This window comes from Lolium rigidum, chromosome 1 (genome assembly GCF_022539505.1).
Source record: "Lolium rigidum isolate FL_2022 chromosome 1, APGP_CSIRO_Lrig_0.1, whole genome shotgun sequence".
Classification (NCBI taxonomy): Eukaryota; Viridiplantae; Streptophyta; class Magnoliopsida; order Poales; family Poaceae; genus Lolium; species Lolium rigidum.
This window is the reverse complement of record NC_061508.1, coordinates 305,628,221-305,641,801: the sequence shown is the minus strand read 5'-3', so window position 1 is coordinate 305,641,801 and position 13,581 is coordinate 305,628,221. Positions and strand designations below refer to the sequence as shown.

General features: G+C 47.3%; 1 protein-coding gene across 1 annotated transcript; it reads left to right on the top strand.

Annotated features, from left to right (window-relative positions):
* The first annotated feature begins 2,092 nt into the window (after window positions 1–2,092).
* LOC124697154 (GDSL esterase/lipase At5g55050-like) lies at window positions 2,093–4,607 on the top strand. The gene is made up of 5 exons (XM_047229789.1): window positions 2,093–2,522; window positions 3,185–3,318; window positions 3,462–3,686; window positions 3,863–4,112; window positions 4,204–4,607. Exons 1-5 carry the CDS (start codon window positions 2,231–2,233, stop codon window positions 4,425–4,427), a joined length of 1,125 nt encoding a protein of 374 aa, XP_047085745.1. The 5' UTR covers window positions 2,093–2,230; the 3' UTR covers window positions 4,428–4,607.
* The last annotated feature ends 8,974 nt before the right edge of the window (window positions 4,608–13,581 follow it).

Below are 13,581 nucleotides of genomic sequence, written 5' to 3'. Positions count from 1 at the left end.
GTAGGAGCGCAGAAACTAAGCCGGCCGGCCAGCCACTAAGCACCGGCAGGAGGCAAAGGCGGCTAGAAACCCCCTCCCCTCCCCCCAGTCTACCGCTGCGTGCGACAAAGAGAGGCGGCAGTGGAGGATATAGAGCTCGGGCCGCCGCTTTTTTGTGCGTTGAATGGCCGCTGGGGTGGAGGAGGCGGCGGAGCTCAGCTGGGGATGGTGAAGGCGCGGCCGTGAAAGGGCTGGAGGAGGCTCACGATCACGACGGCGGAGATCGACAGCGGGGAGTTGCAGCCGGCGGAACGGCGGTTGCAGCCGGTGGTCGCGAGGGGGAGGGGCGGGGAGGAGGCTGATGGCCAGCCACGCGATGGAAGGAGAGACGGCGGATGTAACTTTTTCCACGGATTTTTTTGATATATTATACGTTTTTTTTCGACGTCCTATGCAAAAGTTATTGCGGTTTTACCATTTTTCAAAACTTTTTTGCAAAAAAAGTGAAAATTCAAATTTGTTAATTTTCCCTAATAGTAGGTTGCATAACATACAAGAATCTAAAAACATTTTATTTTTTGAATTTTCTATCATTTTCTTTTCTATTTTACGGTGTCAAAAAAGGCGATCCACGGGGGGGTGTGGAGCTGCGTGGGAGCAGAAAACCTTTAGTACCGGTTCGTGTCACGAACCGGTACTAAAGGCTACCTTTAGTACCGAGTTCGTGACACGAACCGGTACTAAAGGTTTTTCAGCTGACGCGAACCCTTTAGTACCGGTTCGTGTCACGAACCGGTATTAAAGGTCCTTACGAACCGGTACTAAAGGTCTGGGCAGTGCAACCGGTACTAATACACCCTTTAGTACCGGTTCGTAAGGGAACCGGTATTTATGACTTAGATGGATGCCCATTTTTCTACTAATGATTTAACCAGTTTAGATTGCTGAGGCTAGGGGCGTGTACAATTTAATCAGTTTATATTGCTCCGAACACACAGTAAGAGTACTTTTCTGTTGAATATTTATTGTTCAACATAATTTTCATATTTATGAAAATAAAAGTTGATACATATCAGAAGAAAATGGTTATGTACTTCGAAACAAATTGCATATAATTTTGAGAAATGGGAAAAAATTAAAATGGAAATGCCTTTCTTAAGATGAAATGCAATAATGGGAAATGCATTTCATCAGAAGGATTTAATTTGCCGTGAATATGAGTGGCATTGCTAGCTAGCCTAATTGTGGGAACGTGCGTGGGCAGCAATAGCGTCGCGAGGCCTTGATGTGTCAAGAGGAGATGTGGGAGTTGATGAACATTTGCGTAATCATGCACGATATATATAATCATCGGGACTGAGCGCAAGACTCCATCAATGGATGACTATGTTCCGGCAAAGTTTGTAACTCAATCAAGAGTGAGATTTTGGTCGGTGGTTACAACAATGTGTGACAACTACACATGGCAAATTTTAATTCTAATATGATTAATGTGCAAAAGTATATGGATTTTATTAGGAAAATTAAGGTCCAAATCCATACATCAGCTGATTTGTAGTCGATCCTTGCATAACCTTGGTTCTTGTATTCAATCCACAAAAATGTCAGTCCTTGTAGTACTAGCTAAAAGAAAAATGCTTTAGCTACCGGCGCATGCATGTACTGTTTTACACTATATGATGGACTTGAGTGTGACGTTGTTGCGAGAATTGACACATCAAAATAGAATAAGCAGAATAATGAGCTACGTGCTATTCCTGAAGAGATGATATTTGAAAAACGAGACAGCAGACGCGCTAACGGTCGATGCAGACCTAACAAAGTGTTGACCAGCAGATAGTTACGTAGACATCAAGGCCAGCCCAGCAATTTCTGTGGTCACATGCGCACTAGATAACGAGTATGTCATTATATATAAAAAAAACGAGTAATGTGTGCATTACAGTTAAATGCATGGCCCTTGTCGATTCTGCTCCATTTTGAGCGGAATCTTCCTAGCCGTAGCCCGCGTTACGTACACATATATAGCATCCGGCCGAATTGTTCACGCATTACAAAAAATGAATAGTGAAGTAGGGTACAATGAGACTGGGACTTGGTAGAGAGGGTAGGAGAGTTGAAAACGCGCACGCGCCTCGCATCGGCCTATATAACTAGTTGCTCTCCGTCGCCACAAATACAGAAAGAAAAAACTAAGCCTATCTACAGTGGAAGCAAGAACTAAGTTAGTGAGCACATACCATCATCTACCATGGGTTATGGCCAGGCCATGAGGCAGGTGCTTGTAGCTGTCCTTGCTATAATCTCCATCCGGCGGCACTTGGTCGCCGCCGCTGGCGATGCGGTCCAGCCGAGTAGCAATGCCTTAAAGCAAGTACCGGCTATGTACGTGTTTGGGGACTCGACGCTAGACGTCGGGAACAACAACTACTTGGCGGGGGCAGACGTCCCTAGAGCAAACACGCCACTTCACGGCATCGACTATCCGGGATCCAAGCCGACCGGGCGGTTCAGCAACGGGTACAACATCGCAGACTCCATCGGTGCGTGCTCTTATCTACCCCTTCATTATTTGTCGCTGCAGATTTAGTACAGTTAGAGTGTAATGACCGGCCCTCTCTTAGTTCGGATTTTTAGTTTAATTGGCTAGTGCAGCAATCTTTCATGATATCAGACTGAAGAGGTTTCAAGTTCAAGACCCTGCTCACACAGTATAAAGAAAAAAAAAAAAATTCTGCGGTCTGCACCGACCCACGCTAAGGACTAAAATAGCCAAGACGTGAGGGGGTGTTAAATATAAATATATTGTCTAGTCTCTTTCCACCAGTTCGGACTTTTGGTGCAATTGGCTAGTGCATAAATCGTTCAGCAGTATCAGAGCTAAGAGGTTAGGTGCATACAACTTGAAACTAGAGGTTGAGGGTTCAATACCCAACAAAAGCAATGAAAAAATATTGTGGACTGCCCCTGTTTCCGCTGCGCGTCAAGATTCCAAAAAAAGGAGAATAGACACGAGGGGAAGTGTTAGAGTGTAATGACCGGCCCTCTCGCTTTTGGTTTAATTGGCTAGTGCAACAATCTTTCAACTACAACATTATACTAGAATCCGTGATGATCAATATGGGAAGTGTGACAAGTTATATTTATGACGGTGGTGTGTGTGTGTATAACTGTATCCATATCGGATAACCGTGCATGTTTGCAGCAAAGAAGCTAGGACTGAAGGAGAGCCCTCCGGCTTATCTGTCGCTCACACAAGGCACCACCCCCATGGTTGTCACTGCTCTCACTGAAGGTGTGAGCTATGCTTCCGCTGGAGCCGGCATTCTGGACTCCACTGTAAGTCTTCGATCGACCCATCTCAACAACCGATCAGCTTCACGTGCATGTCACTATTATCCATGGTGTACCTGTTGTTGGTATATATAGGCCATATATTTATGCATGGAATAAATTAATCACCATTTTATGGACCCATGCAGCATGCGGGGGACAACATCCCGTTATCGAAGCAGGTGATGTACTTCGAGTCTACCAAGGCCAAGATGCAGGTGAAGGTGGGCAGCGCTGCGGTGCACATCCTGCTCTCAAGATCATTCTTCCTCATCAGCGTCGGTAGCAACGACCTGTTCGTGTTCGCAGCTGCGCCTACCGACGTTGTCGCGCTCTACTCCAGCCTCATCTCTGGCTACTCCGCAACTATCACGGTACCTAGCATGCCAATAATCATCACCGCAATTTATATATATGAGTGTCACTGATTTAGCATGACTTTGCAATAAATCAACCATAATTAATATGAAAAGGGAGGGAGCAAGTCTTAACAATGAGCAAACTAGTCAACCAATGCATGGTTCTAACTCTGTGTTTGTCACGCGTGTAGAGCTTGTACAACATGGGCGCGAGGAAGTTTGGGATCCTCAACGTGGGGCTCCTCGGCTGTGTGCCAACCGTGCGGGTGCTCAACTCAACGGGCGCGTGCAACGACGGCCTCAATCTGCTTGCGGCGGGCTTTGATGATGCGCTCAAGTCTCTCATGGTCAGCCTCACCGCCAGGCTGCCAGGCCTCGTCTACTCCCTCGCCGACTTCTACAGGCACACAGAAGTCACCTTCGCAAATCCACAGGCATATGGTAGATATTATACACCTTTTCAGAAGTAGACGAAGCAGCACTTGTGCTACTGTTACTAATTGATTGCGACGAATTTGCGTATGTGGTGCAGGGTATGTAAACATAGACAGCGCGTGCTGCGGGGGTGGGAGGCTGGGGGCGGAAAGTGACTGCCTACCCAACTCGGCGCTATGCGGCGACCACGACAAGTTTGTCTTCTGGGACCGGGTGCATCCTTCGCAGCGGGCCGGGGAGCTCAGCGCCGCTGCATTCTACGACGGACCGCCTGAGTTCACAGCGCCGATCAACTTCAAGCAGCTGGCCCGAAACATTTAGGCCACGAATCGGTCTATAATGACTCCGCAATCCACACTGTAACTAGAGTTACCCACTAGGCTGATATTTCATCATGTTGAAAGTGAAAGTGTTTTTGTATCTTACACCCTCCTTGTTCTAATTCATTGCAAACACATGATGTTCTAATCGTGAATAAACAGTGAAGTTGTATTCGGTCCTTATTTCATACATGATTATATTTCTAAGGAATAACAAAAGGAAACATGAAGCATGTTTAATGATAAATTTAATGATGTAGATTCATTTTTTCAACATATCTTGGATGGCGTTGTGAAAACATGAGCCAAACTGACCCACAAAACATCCATTGTTTAGAAAGAAAATGAAAAATTAACAAAGAGCAATGACAATCCCCATACATTCTGTAAGATATATTTTGAGACACGCTTACAAGTTTATTTGCGAAATTTCAACTGTCAAAATTTAAATAAATTATTTTATGACCAATATTGTAAACTATACAAATAAGTATTGTAGTGTAAAAAAGAGCTAAATTGTACTTTCATTCAGGATCGATTTATCAATTCTTATCATTTTAATCATTCACCCGAGATGGGTGCGGTTTCTCTATATCATTTTAGGTTACTGTTTTATGTCAGATTTTCATATGATTTTATTAGGCAAGTTTAAAGCTCTAAATGGTTCGGTACCACAGTTATGATACCGATTCTAACTTCACAAGATTGTATAGAATGGAACATTTCAAAATTCGATTGACACAATGGATAAGCTACGTAATCCCATTCCCCCATATGACATTTTCGGTGTTTTTTTTTTTTGATATTATGACATTTTCGGTGTTATTATATATGGACGGTTATTTGAACCTGTAATTCCATTGTTCTGTTCTTATGCACGCCTAATGGATAAGCTACGTAACATATCCATCGGTTGTCCTGCCCAGCAACAGCTCATAACAAAGCAGCCTAAGCACTTGTTTCTACTCCGTCGCATAGAACCATGGTAGAGTTTTATACGTACATCTTTATTTGTGCCATGTCCACACAATTCATGTATTTGCATTGTCCTTGTACTCACATCTCTATTCACGTATTCCCTATTCCAATTCGTAAAGTATAAAAAGCTACACATCATGCATGTTTGAGCATACGAATAAATCCGAGTTTTCACCTAGCAACCTTTTCACGAGTAGCAGCATGCAGCAGGTGTGTTAGAGCATCTGTAGACACATTCCCTAAAGCGTCCTCCAAATGGATTTAAGGCGTGCCGGACAAAAAATCGTTCTCAGTTGCGCGTCCCAAACCTAGCAACCTTTTCACGAGTAGCAGCATGCAGCAGGTCTGTTAGAGCATCTCTAGACACATTCCCTAAAGCGTCCTCCAAATGGATTTAAGGCGTGCCGGACAAAAAAACGTTCTCAGTTGCGCGCCCCAAAGGCCATTTACGTCCGGTGCGGCCAATACGGTGTCCGGCGCCCCGAGTCCGTCCCCGCTGCACAGGGGACGCTCCGAGCACGCCGGACACAACGAAAAGCGAGGCGAGGAGTGGCAGGACCGACGTGTCAGCGGCACATTGAAGTTTAACCTAACCGTCGCCTACCTCGCGACGGAAGTTATTGGCGTGCAGCGATGGTGCAGTTCCCGTAGAGGCGCAACGAAGAATCTCATCGCGCCTAGCTCTGTGTGCCGGCGTTAATGAGCGTCACAGCTCCCCCGCCTCCCTCCAACCTATAAAAAGAGGCGCTCTCTCATCGTCCCTCACACACAAACCCTAGCGCCTCTCTCCCCAACCCTAGCCGCCACCATCTCAAGAGTTGATGCCATGGCTGGTAGAGGTAGAGGCAGAGGACGAGGCCGAGGTCGCGGCCACGGTCGTGGTCGTGGCCGCGGCAGAGCTGCACGCTCGCCGTCACCTGCGACGCCGTCGTCTTCATCGTCGGACCTGCAGGAGGAGGAGCAAGTTCTGTTCGAGTTCGTCGTCATCCTCAAGGGCGACCCACTCGGCATCCAGAGGCTGCCGGACAAGTTCTTAGACTTCATCGCCGACAACAAGCCGGCTGCGCTGCATCTGCGGGAGGCTGGCTGCGACTGTTGCCGGTGGCAGGTGGACGTGCTCTTCGACGGGCGCGACAAGATGTATCTCCACACCGGCTGGGAGAAGTTCGTGCGCTACCACGACCTCGAAGCCGGCTGCGTGCTCACATTCTCCTACCTTGGCGACACTGATATGAGCGTCATGGTGTTCGACGAGACGCGCTGCCGCCGGCACTACCACGGCGACACCGGTGAGGAGGACGATTGAGTGTTGTTTATTCGCAGTGAAAATAGGCGCGGAGGTTTCTGGATGTTCTTCCTCGAAAGGACCAACAGGGCTATCATCACTAGCTGGATTTTTCAGTTTGGGTGACTAGGAGTGTCTGGGACTGTTCTTTCTTGGCAGCGAACACACGAAATTTGCGATGCCCACATTCCTCATTTTCCAATGTTTTAATTTGTGTCAACCATGGTTCAAACTATGTATTAGTTTGTGGAAACCATGTTCCAAACTATGTCTTAGTTTGTGTTAACCATGTTCCGAATTATGTATTAGTTCGTCTCTCTATTGAAATACAAATGCAAAAAAACAAAAAATTTATTTTAATATTAAAAAATGTCTGGGGCGGCATTGGGGGGGGGGGTACGGCTGGGGAGCGACATCCCCCAAACGCGGCACGAATAAAAGACGTTTCCCAAACGCTCGTTCCGGTGCCGTTTGGGGACATTTTGGGCGCGGCTGGAGATGTTCTTAGTAAATTGTGACTGATGGGAGTGGTGTTTTGGAACATGGGAGCATATGCTCCCTTTATTTTGAAATTCATCTTACACAAATTTTGAATTTCAAAAAAATTGGAACGAAAAATTCGCACGTACATCTTCACGTGCTACACGCTCACAAAGTTGTTTCATAAAAAATAGACTTGTCATGTGACGTGTGTAAAAATGACAAAACTCAGTGCTAAAAATAATGTTTTTTACAACATAAATTTTCTTTTTTTTACATAGACCACAAAAAATATTAATTTTCCATGAAACTTGACGAATGCTCATATATTATGGAGATGTACACATAGAATTTTTTGTCAAAATTTTTCGACAACTCGAAATATAATTTTTTGGTATAGGGAGCATACGCACCCGGGAGCCGAATTGAATTTCCGGTGATCTATATATAGATATCTGAATCAACAGTGTGTACCGTAGGGTAAACATAGACAGCACGAGGGGAGCGCGCAGCGACTGCCTGCCTGGCGCATGGCATTTCTAGACCTATGACACCAACAGTGTTCGTTATTGAGGTCCGGCTGCGGACACAAAATTAGCCGTCCAGCCTGGTACATCCTTTTGGGTCACGTTAGTCCAGCTTGGTACGTCCTTTTGGGTCACGTTAGCCTACCGGCTCGTCACATTTGTCAGCATTAGATACTTTTGGTATATTGAAACAGTAACTTGAACACGAAGAAGATAGTAGAATTCATCACAAACCAAGAGAAAGATTGCGTCATTCATTTGCACAAATGTAAATAATTAGTAGGATCCGAAAGCTCGTCATAGGACATAGGAGGCTTCATCATCCGACGCCCTTGCCAGCGGCAGTTCCTATGCTTCATGGTCAGGGTTGAGGTTGATGATGCCAGCATTCGTGGCCTCCCGATTGAATGTTGTTAGATGATAGTATAGTCTAGCTGTATAGAACTCATGTATAGAGTCTGTATTGTATATAGGTTAACCACCGTATTGTAACCGTATGTAATCTCTGTCTAATATATATGCAATCCTAGCGGTCCGGTTAGGGTAACGCACTGCCATAATTCTGATATGGTATCAGAGCTGGTTCTTCCAAAACGCATCTAGTTTTCCAGAAAAGCGCAGCCGCCGCTATCGTCCAATCTACAGCCAGGATGTCACTGGGATCTTCTTCCTCGACGACGGACAAACCGTCGCTCAACGCGTCGGTCTCTGAGAAGCTCACGAGGGTCAACTTCCTCCTTTGGCAAGCGCAAGTTCTACCGGATATCCGTGGTGCACAGATGTATGGGTACCTGGACGGATCTTCATTGGCGCCTGAGAAGAACCTGATCAGAAAGGATGTTGACGGGAAGGAAATATCAATCCCGAACCCTGACTATGCGCGGTGGATCGCCAATGATCAATCTGTGCTAGGGTATCTCCTTCGGAACATGTCCAGGGAGGTTTTGACCTAGATGGTCGGGCAGACGATCTCTGTCGGTGCCTGGGCAGCGATCACGGAGATGTTCTCCTCCCATTCGAAAGCTCGTGTGGTGCAGCTCTGTATGCAACTGAACAAGGCAAGGAAGGAGAACAAGACCATTGCAGTGTATTTCAACCAGATCAAATCTCTGGCAGATGAGATGGAACTGCATGAAACTGCTGGACAACAAGGACGTCATATCATATGTTCATGCTAGTCGGAATGATGAAACATACAATGGTTTTGTTGCTGCAATTACCGCCCTGATAAAAGCTGAGAAAACTATCAGCCTAGGTGATTTGTATGCCCAACTCTTGTCATATGAAGCACAGCTGGAAGATCAGAGTCCGACTGGTGACTTGTCGGTGAATGCTGCCACGCAGGGCGGTCGTGGTGGATACCGTGGAGGGCGCAATGGTGGCCGTGGTGGCTACCCATATCAGCGCCACTTTGAGCAGCGTGGTTATGATCAGCGTGGTTGATATGACCGCGGGAACGATCGTTGTGGAAACGACCGCGGCAATGGTGGTCGTGGTGGATACCGTCAGCAAAACTATGGCGGAGGCAATCAAGGTCCAAGGCCAATCTGTCAAGTGTGCGGCAAAGAAGGACACATTGCACTAAATTGCTGGAAGAGGTTTCATAAGAACTATCATGGTCCGGAGAAAACAACAGGTGCAGTTGTCGGATCATATGGGGTTTATACAAACTAGTACTCCGATTGTGAAGCAACGGATCATATCACAAGCGAGCTCGACAAGTTGCATGTTGGTCAGTCTGTTATTTGTGCCCCTAGTCATGACCTGCATCTTAATAATATCTTGCATGTTCCTAAAGCGACAAAAAATCTTTTCTCCACTAGTCGTCTAGCCCAAGATAATCATGCCTTTGTTGAGTATTGGCCTAACTCTTTCTTTATCAAGGATCGGGACACGAGGAAGGTTCTTCTTCAAGGTAGATGCATGGGAGGCCTCTACCCTATTCTACCATCCTTCCCATCATCAAGCTCATGGTGTGATCAACTCTCCCCTTCGCTTTGGCATAAGCGTGTAGGTCATCCATCTTCGGTTGTGGTTCAGCAAGTCCTTCGAGACAATAAAATTTCGTTTAGTGAGTCCAATAAAGAGTCTGTGTGTGTGATGCTTGTCAATTGGCCAAGAGCCATCAACTTCCCTACCCAGAGTCTTCTAGTGTGTCTACTTCTCCTCTTGATCTTGTATTTTCTGATGTTTGGGGCCCTGCCTCAGAATCTTTTGGAAGATATAAATACTATGTCAGTTTTATTGATGATTACAACAAATTTACTTCGGTGTATCTTTTGAAAAAGAAATCTGATGTGTTTCAGAAATTTCATGATTTTCAACATCATGTTGAAAGACTCTTTAATAAGAAAATCATTGATATGCAAACTGACTAGGGAGGTGAATATCCGAAATTTCATTCCTTTTTTCAACGAGCAGGCATATCTCATTTTGTGTCTTTCCCGCATGCTCACCAACAAAATGGCCCGGCTGAGCGTAAACATAAGCATATCGTCGAGGTTGGCTTGTCTCTTCTCGCTTTTGCCTCCATGCCTCTTAAGTTTTGGGATGAAGTTTTTCTCACTGCTGTCTATTTGATTAATCGCCTCCCTAGAAAAGTCATTCAGGCTCACACTCCCATGGATCGTCTCTTTGGAAATAAAGGCGACTACTCCCTTCTTCGGATTTTTGGTTGTGTGTGTTGGCCCAACCTTCGTCCTTACAACAAGCATAAGTTGCAGTTTCGTTCCAAACAATGTGTCTTTCTTGGGTACAATGGTCTTCATAAAGGCTACAAATGTCTTGATATCTCTACTCATCGCGTATATATTTTGCGTGATGTTGTTTTCGATGAAACAATGTTTCCATTTTCATCTCTCCATTCCAGTGCGGGTGCTCATCTCCGTGAAGAGAATAGTCGCCTCCCTCTTCCTTTGCAGCCTCTCCATGTGCATGGTCATGCGGGGCACGATTTACAAGTGAACCCTGGCGCTAATCCTACTGACATTGTTCAAGCTGAGTCTTTTGTTCAGGTCACAGGTGAAAATTCTGCTTTAAATGATGTTTTGGCTGACTCTACAGCCTCTGACATGGAAATCAGGGATGATTCTCCTACTGCCAGCTCCCAATCATTGGCACCAGAATCTCCCAGTCAATCCTTCTCGGGATCGGAGAATCGATCCGCCTCGGGCCAGCACAATGCAGGGCTGGTCCCGTCTCCGCGTCACGTGGTGCCGGCTGATTTGCCCTCTCCATCGCTGGTGGGCTGGAACGGGGCATCTGCTGCTGCGTCAGATTCCACTGACGATGGTCGGGGATCTTCTGCGACCTCCAGTGCCGTTTCTCCTTAGGCCACATGATTGTCTGCGGCTGCTTCGTCTGATGTACATGCACCTCCGGGATCTTCTGCACAAACTTCTCCTGTAGTTTCTGCTACCCCAGCTCCTGAGCGTCCGTGTACACGGTCTCAACATGGCATTACTGAACCAAAAATCATTACTGATAGGCGTATCAGATATGACCGAATTCGGTTTGGAAATTTCTGCACTACGGGGGAGCCTACTAGTGTTAATGAAGCGCTCTCAGATCCTCAATGGAAGGTTGCTATGGAACAAGAGTACTCTGCTTTGCTGAAGAATAATATCTGGTGTCTTGTACCTAGCTCTCAAGGCAAGAATGTTATTGATTACAAGTGGGTGTACAAAGTCAAAAGGAAAGCGGATGGTCAACATGGTACTGTTGACCGCTACAAAGCTCGTTTGGTGGCTAAAGATTTTAAACAGCGTTATGGTATTGACTATGAGGACACCTCCAGTCCTTTTATTAAGGCGACGACTATTCGTTTGGTTCTTTCTCTTGCTGTCTCGAGACGATGGCATCTCAGTCAACTAGATGTGAAGAACGCGTTTTTGCATGGTGTTCTGGAAGAAGAGGTTTTTGCATGGCGCCGTCGGGGGCTCGGGGGCGGAGGGGAAGGTGATATCATGGCGAGGCGAGCGAGTTGGCCGGCGGCATGACTAGGAGACGCAACCACTGATTTTCCTTTGTTCACCGAGGTAGAAGGGTGAGAAACGTGTATACACATATGCATTTTGCCAGGAAAAGCTATCAATACATCAGCTGATTTATAGACTATCATTCTTGTTTTCAATCTACAAAAAGGTCAGGCCTTATAGCACCAACTACTTGATTATCGGATATCATGGAACTGAAATAAACAAAATGGTTTATTTTTTTTTCGAGGTTGACGGGGGAAAAACCCCCACCGTTTGTTTTATTATCTCGAATGGCCAAGCAGCCGGTTTATAATTACAAGGAAAGAGATACAGGGGGAGGGAGAGAGAGCAGTGTACAAATCAAGCTTTGGCCAGCATATAAGCCCGCAGCGTATCTAAGTCTGCTCGGTCGGTAGGCGGTAGGCGATGCCGCCAAAGTAGAAGGTCGTCGCAAGCGCGGAGCAACGTGGAGGTCGGGGTCGAGGGTCTCCCGTTGAAGACGAGATCATTCCGGCTTTTCCAAATGGCCCAGAGAGTTGTCGCCACTCCCATATGCCAGGCGGAGACCGAAATCCGGAGGGGGGAACGGATGTTCCAGATGGAGAACCGCCCGTCCGGGATTGGGGCTTCCAGACGGGTCCAGACCGAAGCGGCCAGGCAGCAGTCGAAGAACAGGTGCCTCCCAGTCTCAGCGGCGGGGCAGGAGGCGCAAATCTCAGAAGGCGCACAGTGCTTGTAGAAGAGGTTAGCACGGGTGCTCAGGCGGTCGATGTCGAGGAGGTACGAGAAAATCTTCAGCTTGGCCGGGAGGCGAAGGGCCCAAGCGGTGCACGCCGACTCGTCTCTGGGGCGCTGGGGGAGAGCATCCTATATGCCTCCCTCGAGCAGAAGCGGGGTGCCGAAGCAGAGTCGATGGTGCGGTCGTCGGGGAGGTGGGTGAGGCGGATGTCGTTGATGATCTGGCGGAGCTGGGAGAGCTCGGCGTCCGCCGCCGAAGAGAGTCGGGGCTGCAGATCCAAGCCCCGAGAAACCACGGTCGCCACCGTGGCGTGCAGGCGGGTACAGTGGGAGAAGAGGGCGGGGAAGCGCTCAGCTAGAGGGCTGCCCGGCAGCCATTTGTCCATCCAGAAGGACGTGGAGCGCCCATCCTGCAGCACGACACGGGTGATCGTGCGGTACAGGGGAAGGCACTCCCGGACGATCTTCTCCAGGAAAGAGGGGGCCGTCGAGAGCTCCCCCAAATCACGACCTGACTGAGCAAAAAACCAAGATTTCCAGGGCAACATAATGGGATTGTGTAATTTGTGGATAAAATTTAAGAGCAAGCACATGTTCTGCCGGTGGAGATCCTTGACGCCGAAGCCGCCCTCCTGCTTAGACAAAACAACCTTATCCCAAGTGGTTAGACAACGAGCACCAGAGCAAGAATCCTTCCCGGTCCAAAAAAACGCGCGGCGCCTTTTATCTATACTGTCAATAACCCCACGTGGAAGCAAGTACGAGCACATAAAGTAAGTAGCAAGGTTATTCAGAACCGCATTACAAAGAACGACCCTCCCCCCGGAGGACAACAGCTGCGCACGCCAACCAGAGAGACGGCGGTCGAAAGAGAGGAGAAGGGGAGTGATGTCTACGTTCCCCCTCCTTTCCTGTAGACAGTGTTGGGCCTCCAAGTGCAGAGGTTTGTAGAACAGCAGCAAGTTTTCCCTTAAGTGGATCACCCAAGGTTTATCGAACTCAGGGAGGAAGAGGTCAAAGATATCCCTCTCATGCAACCCCGCAACCACAAAGCAAGAAGTCTCTTGTGTCCCCAACACACCTAATAGGTGCACTAGTTCGGCGAAGAGATAGTGAAATACAGGTGGTATGAATATATATGAACAAGTAGCAATGGTGCCGGAAAATAGC

What these genes read in the sequence shown, in the direction of transcription:
- LOC124697154 (XM_047229789.1), top strand. Translation starts at nt 2,231, where the DNA reads ATGGGTTATGGCCAGGCCATGAGGCAGGTGCTTGTAGCTGTCCTTGCT. An exon ending in GCTACTCCGCAACTATCACG is followed by an intron (nt 3,687 to 3,862) that starts GTACCTAGCATG and finishes TCACGCGTGTAG; the next exon opens with AGCTTGTACAACATGGGCGC. An exon ending in CGCAAATCCACAGGCATATG is followed by an intron (nt 4,113 to 4,203) that starts GTAGATATTATA and finishes TATGTGGTGCAG; the next exon opens with GGTATGTAAACATAGACAGC.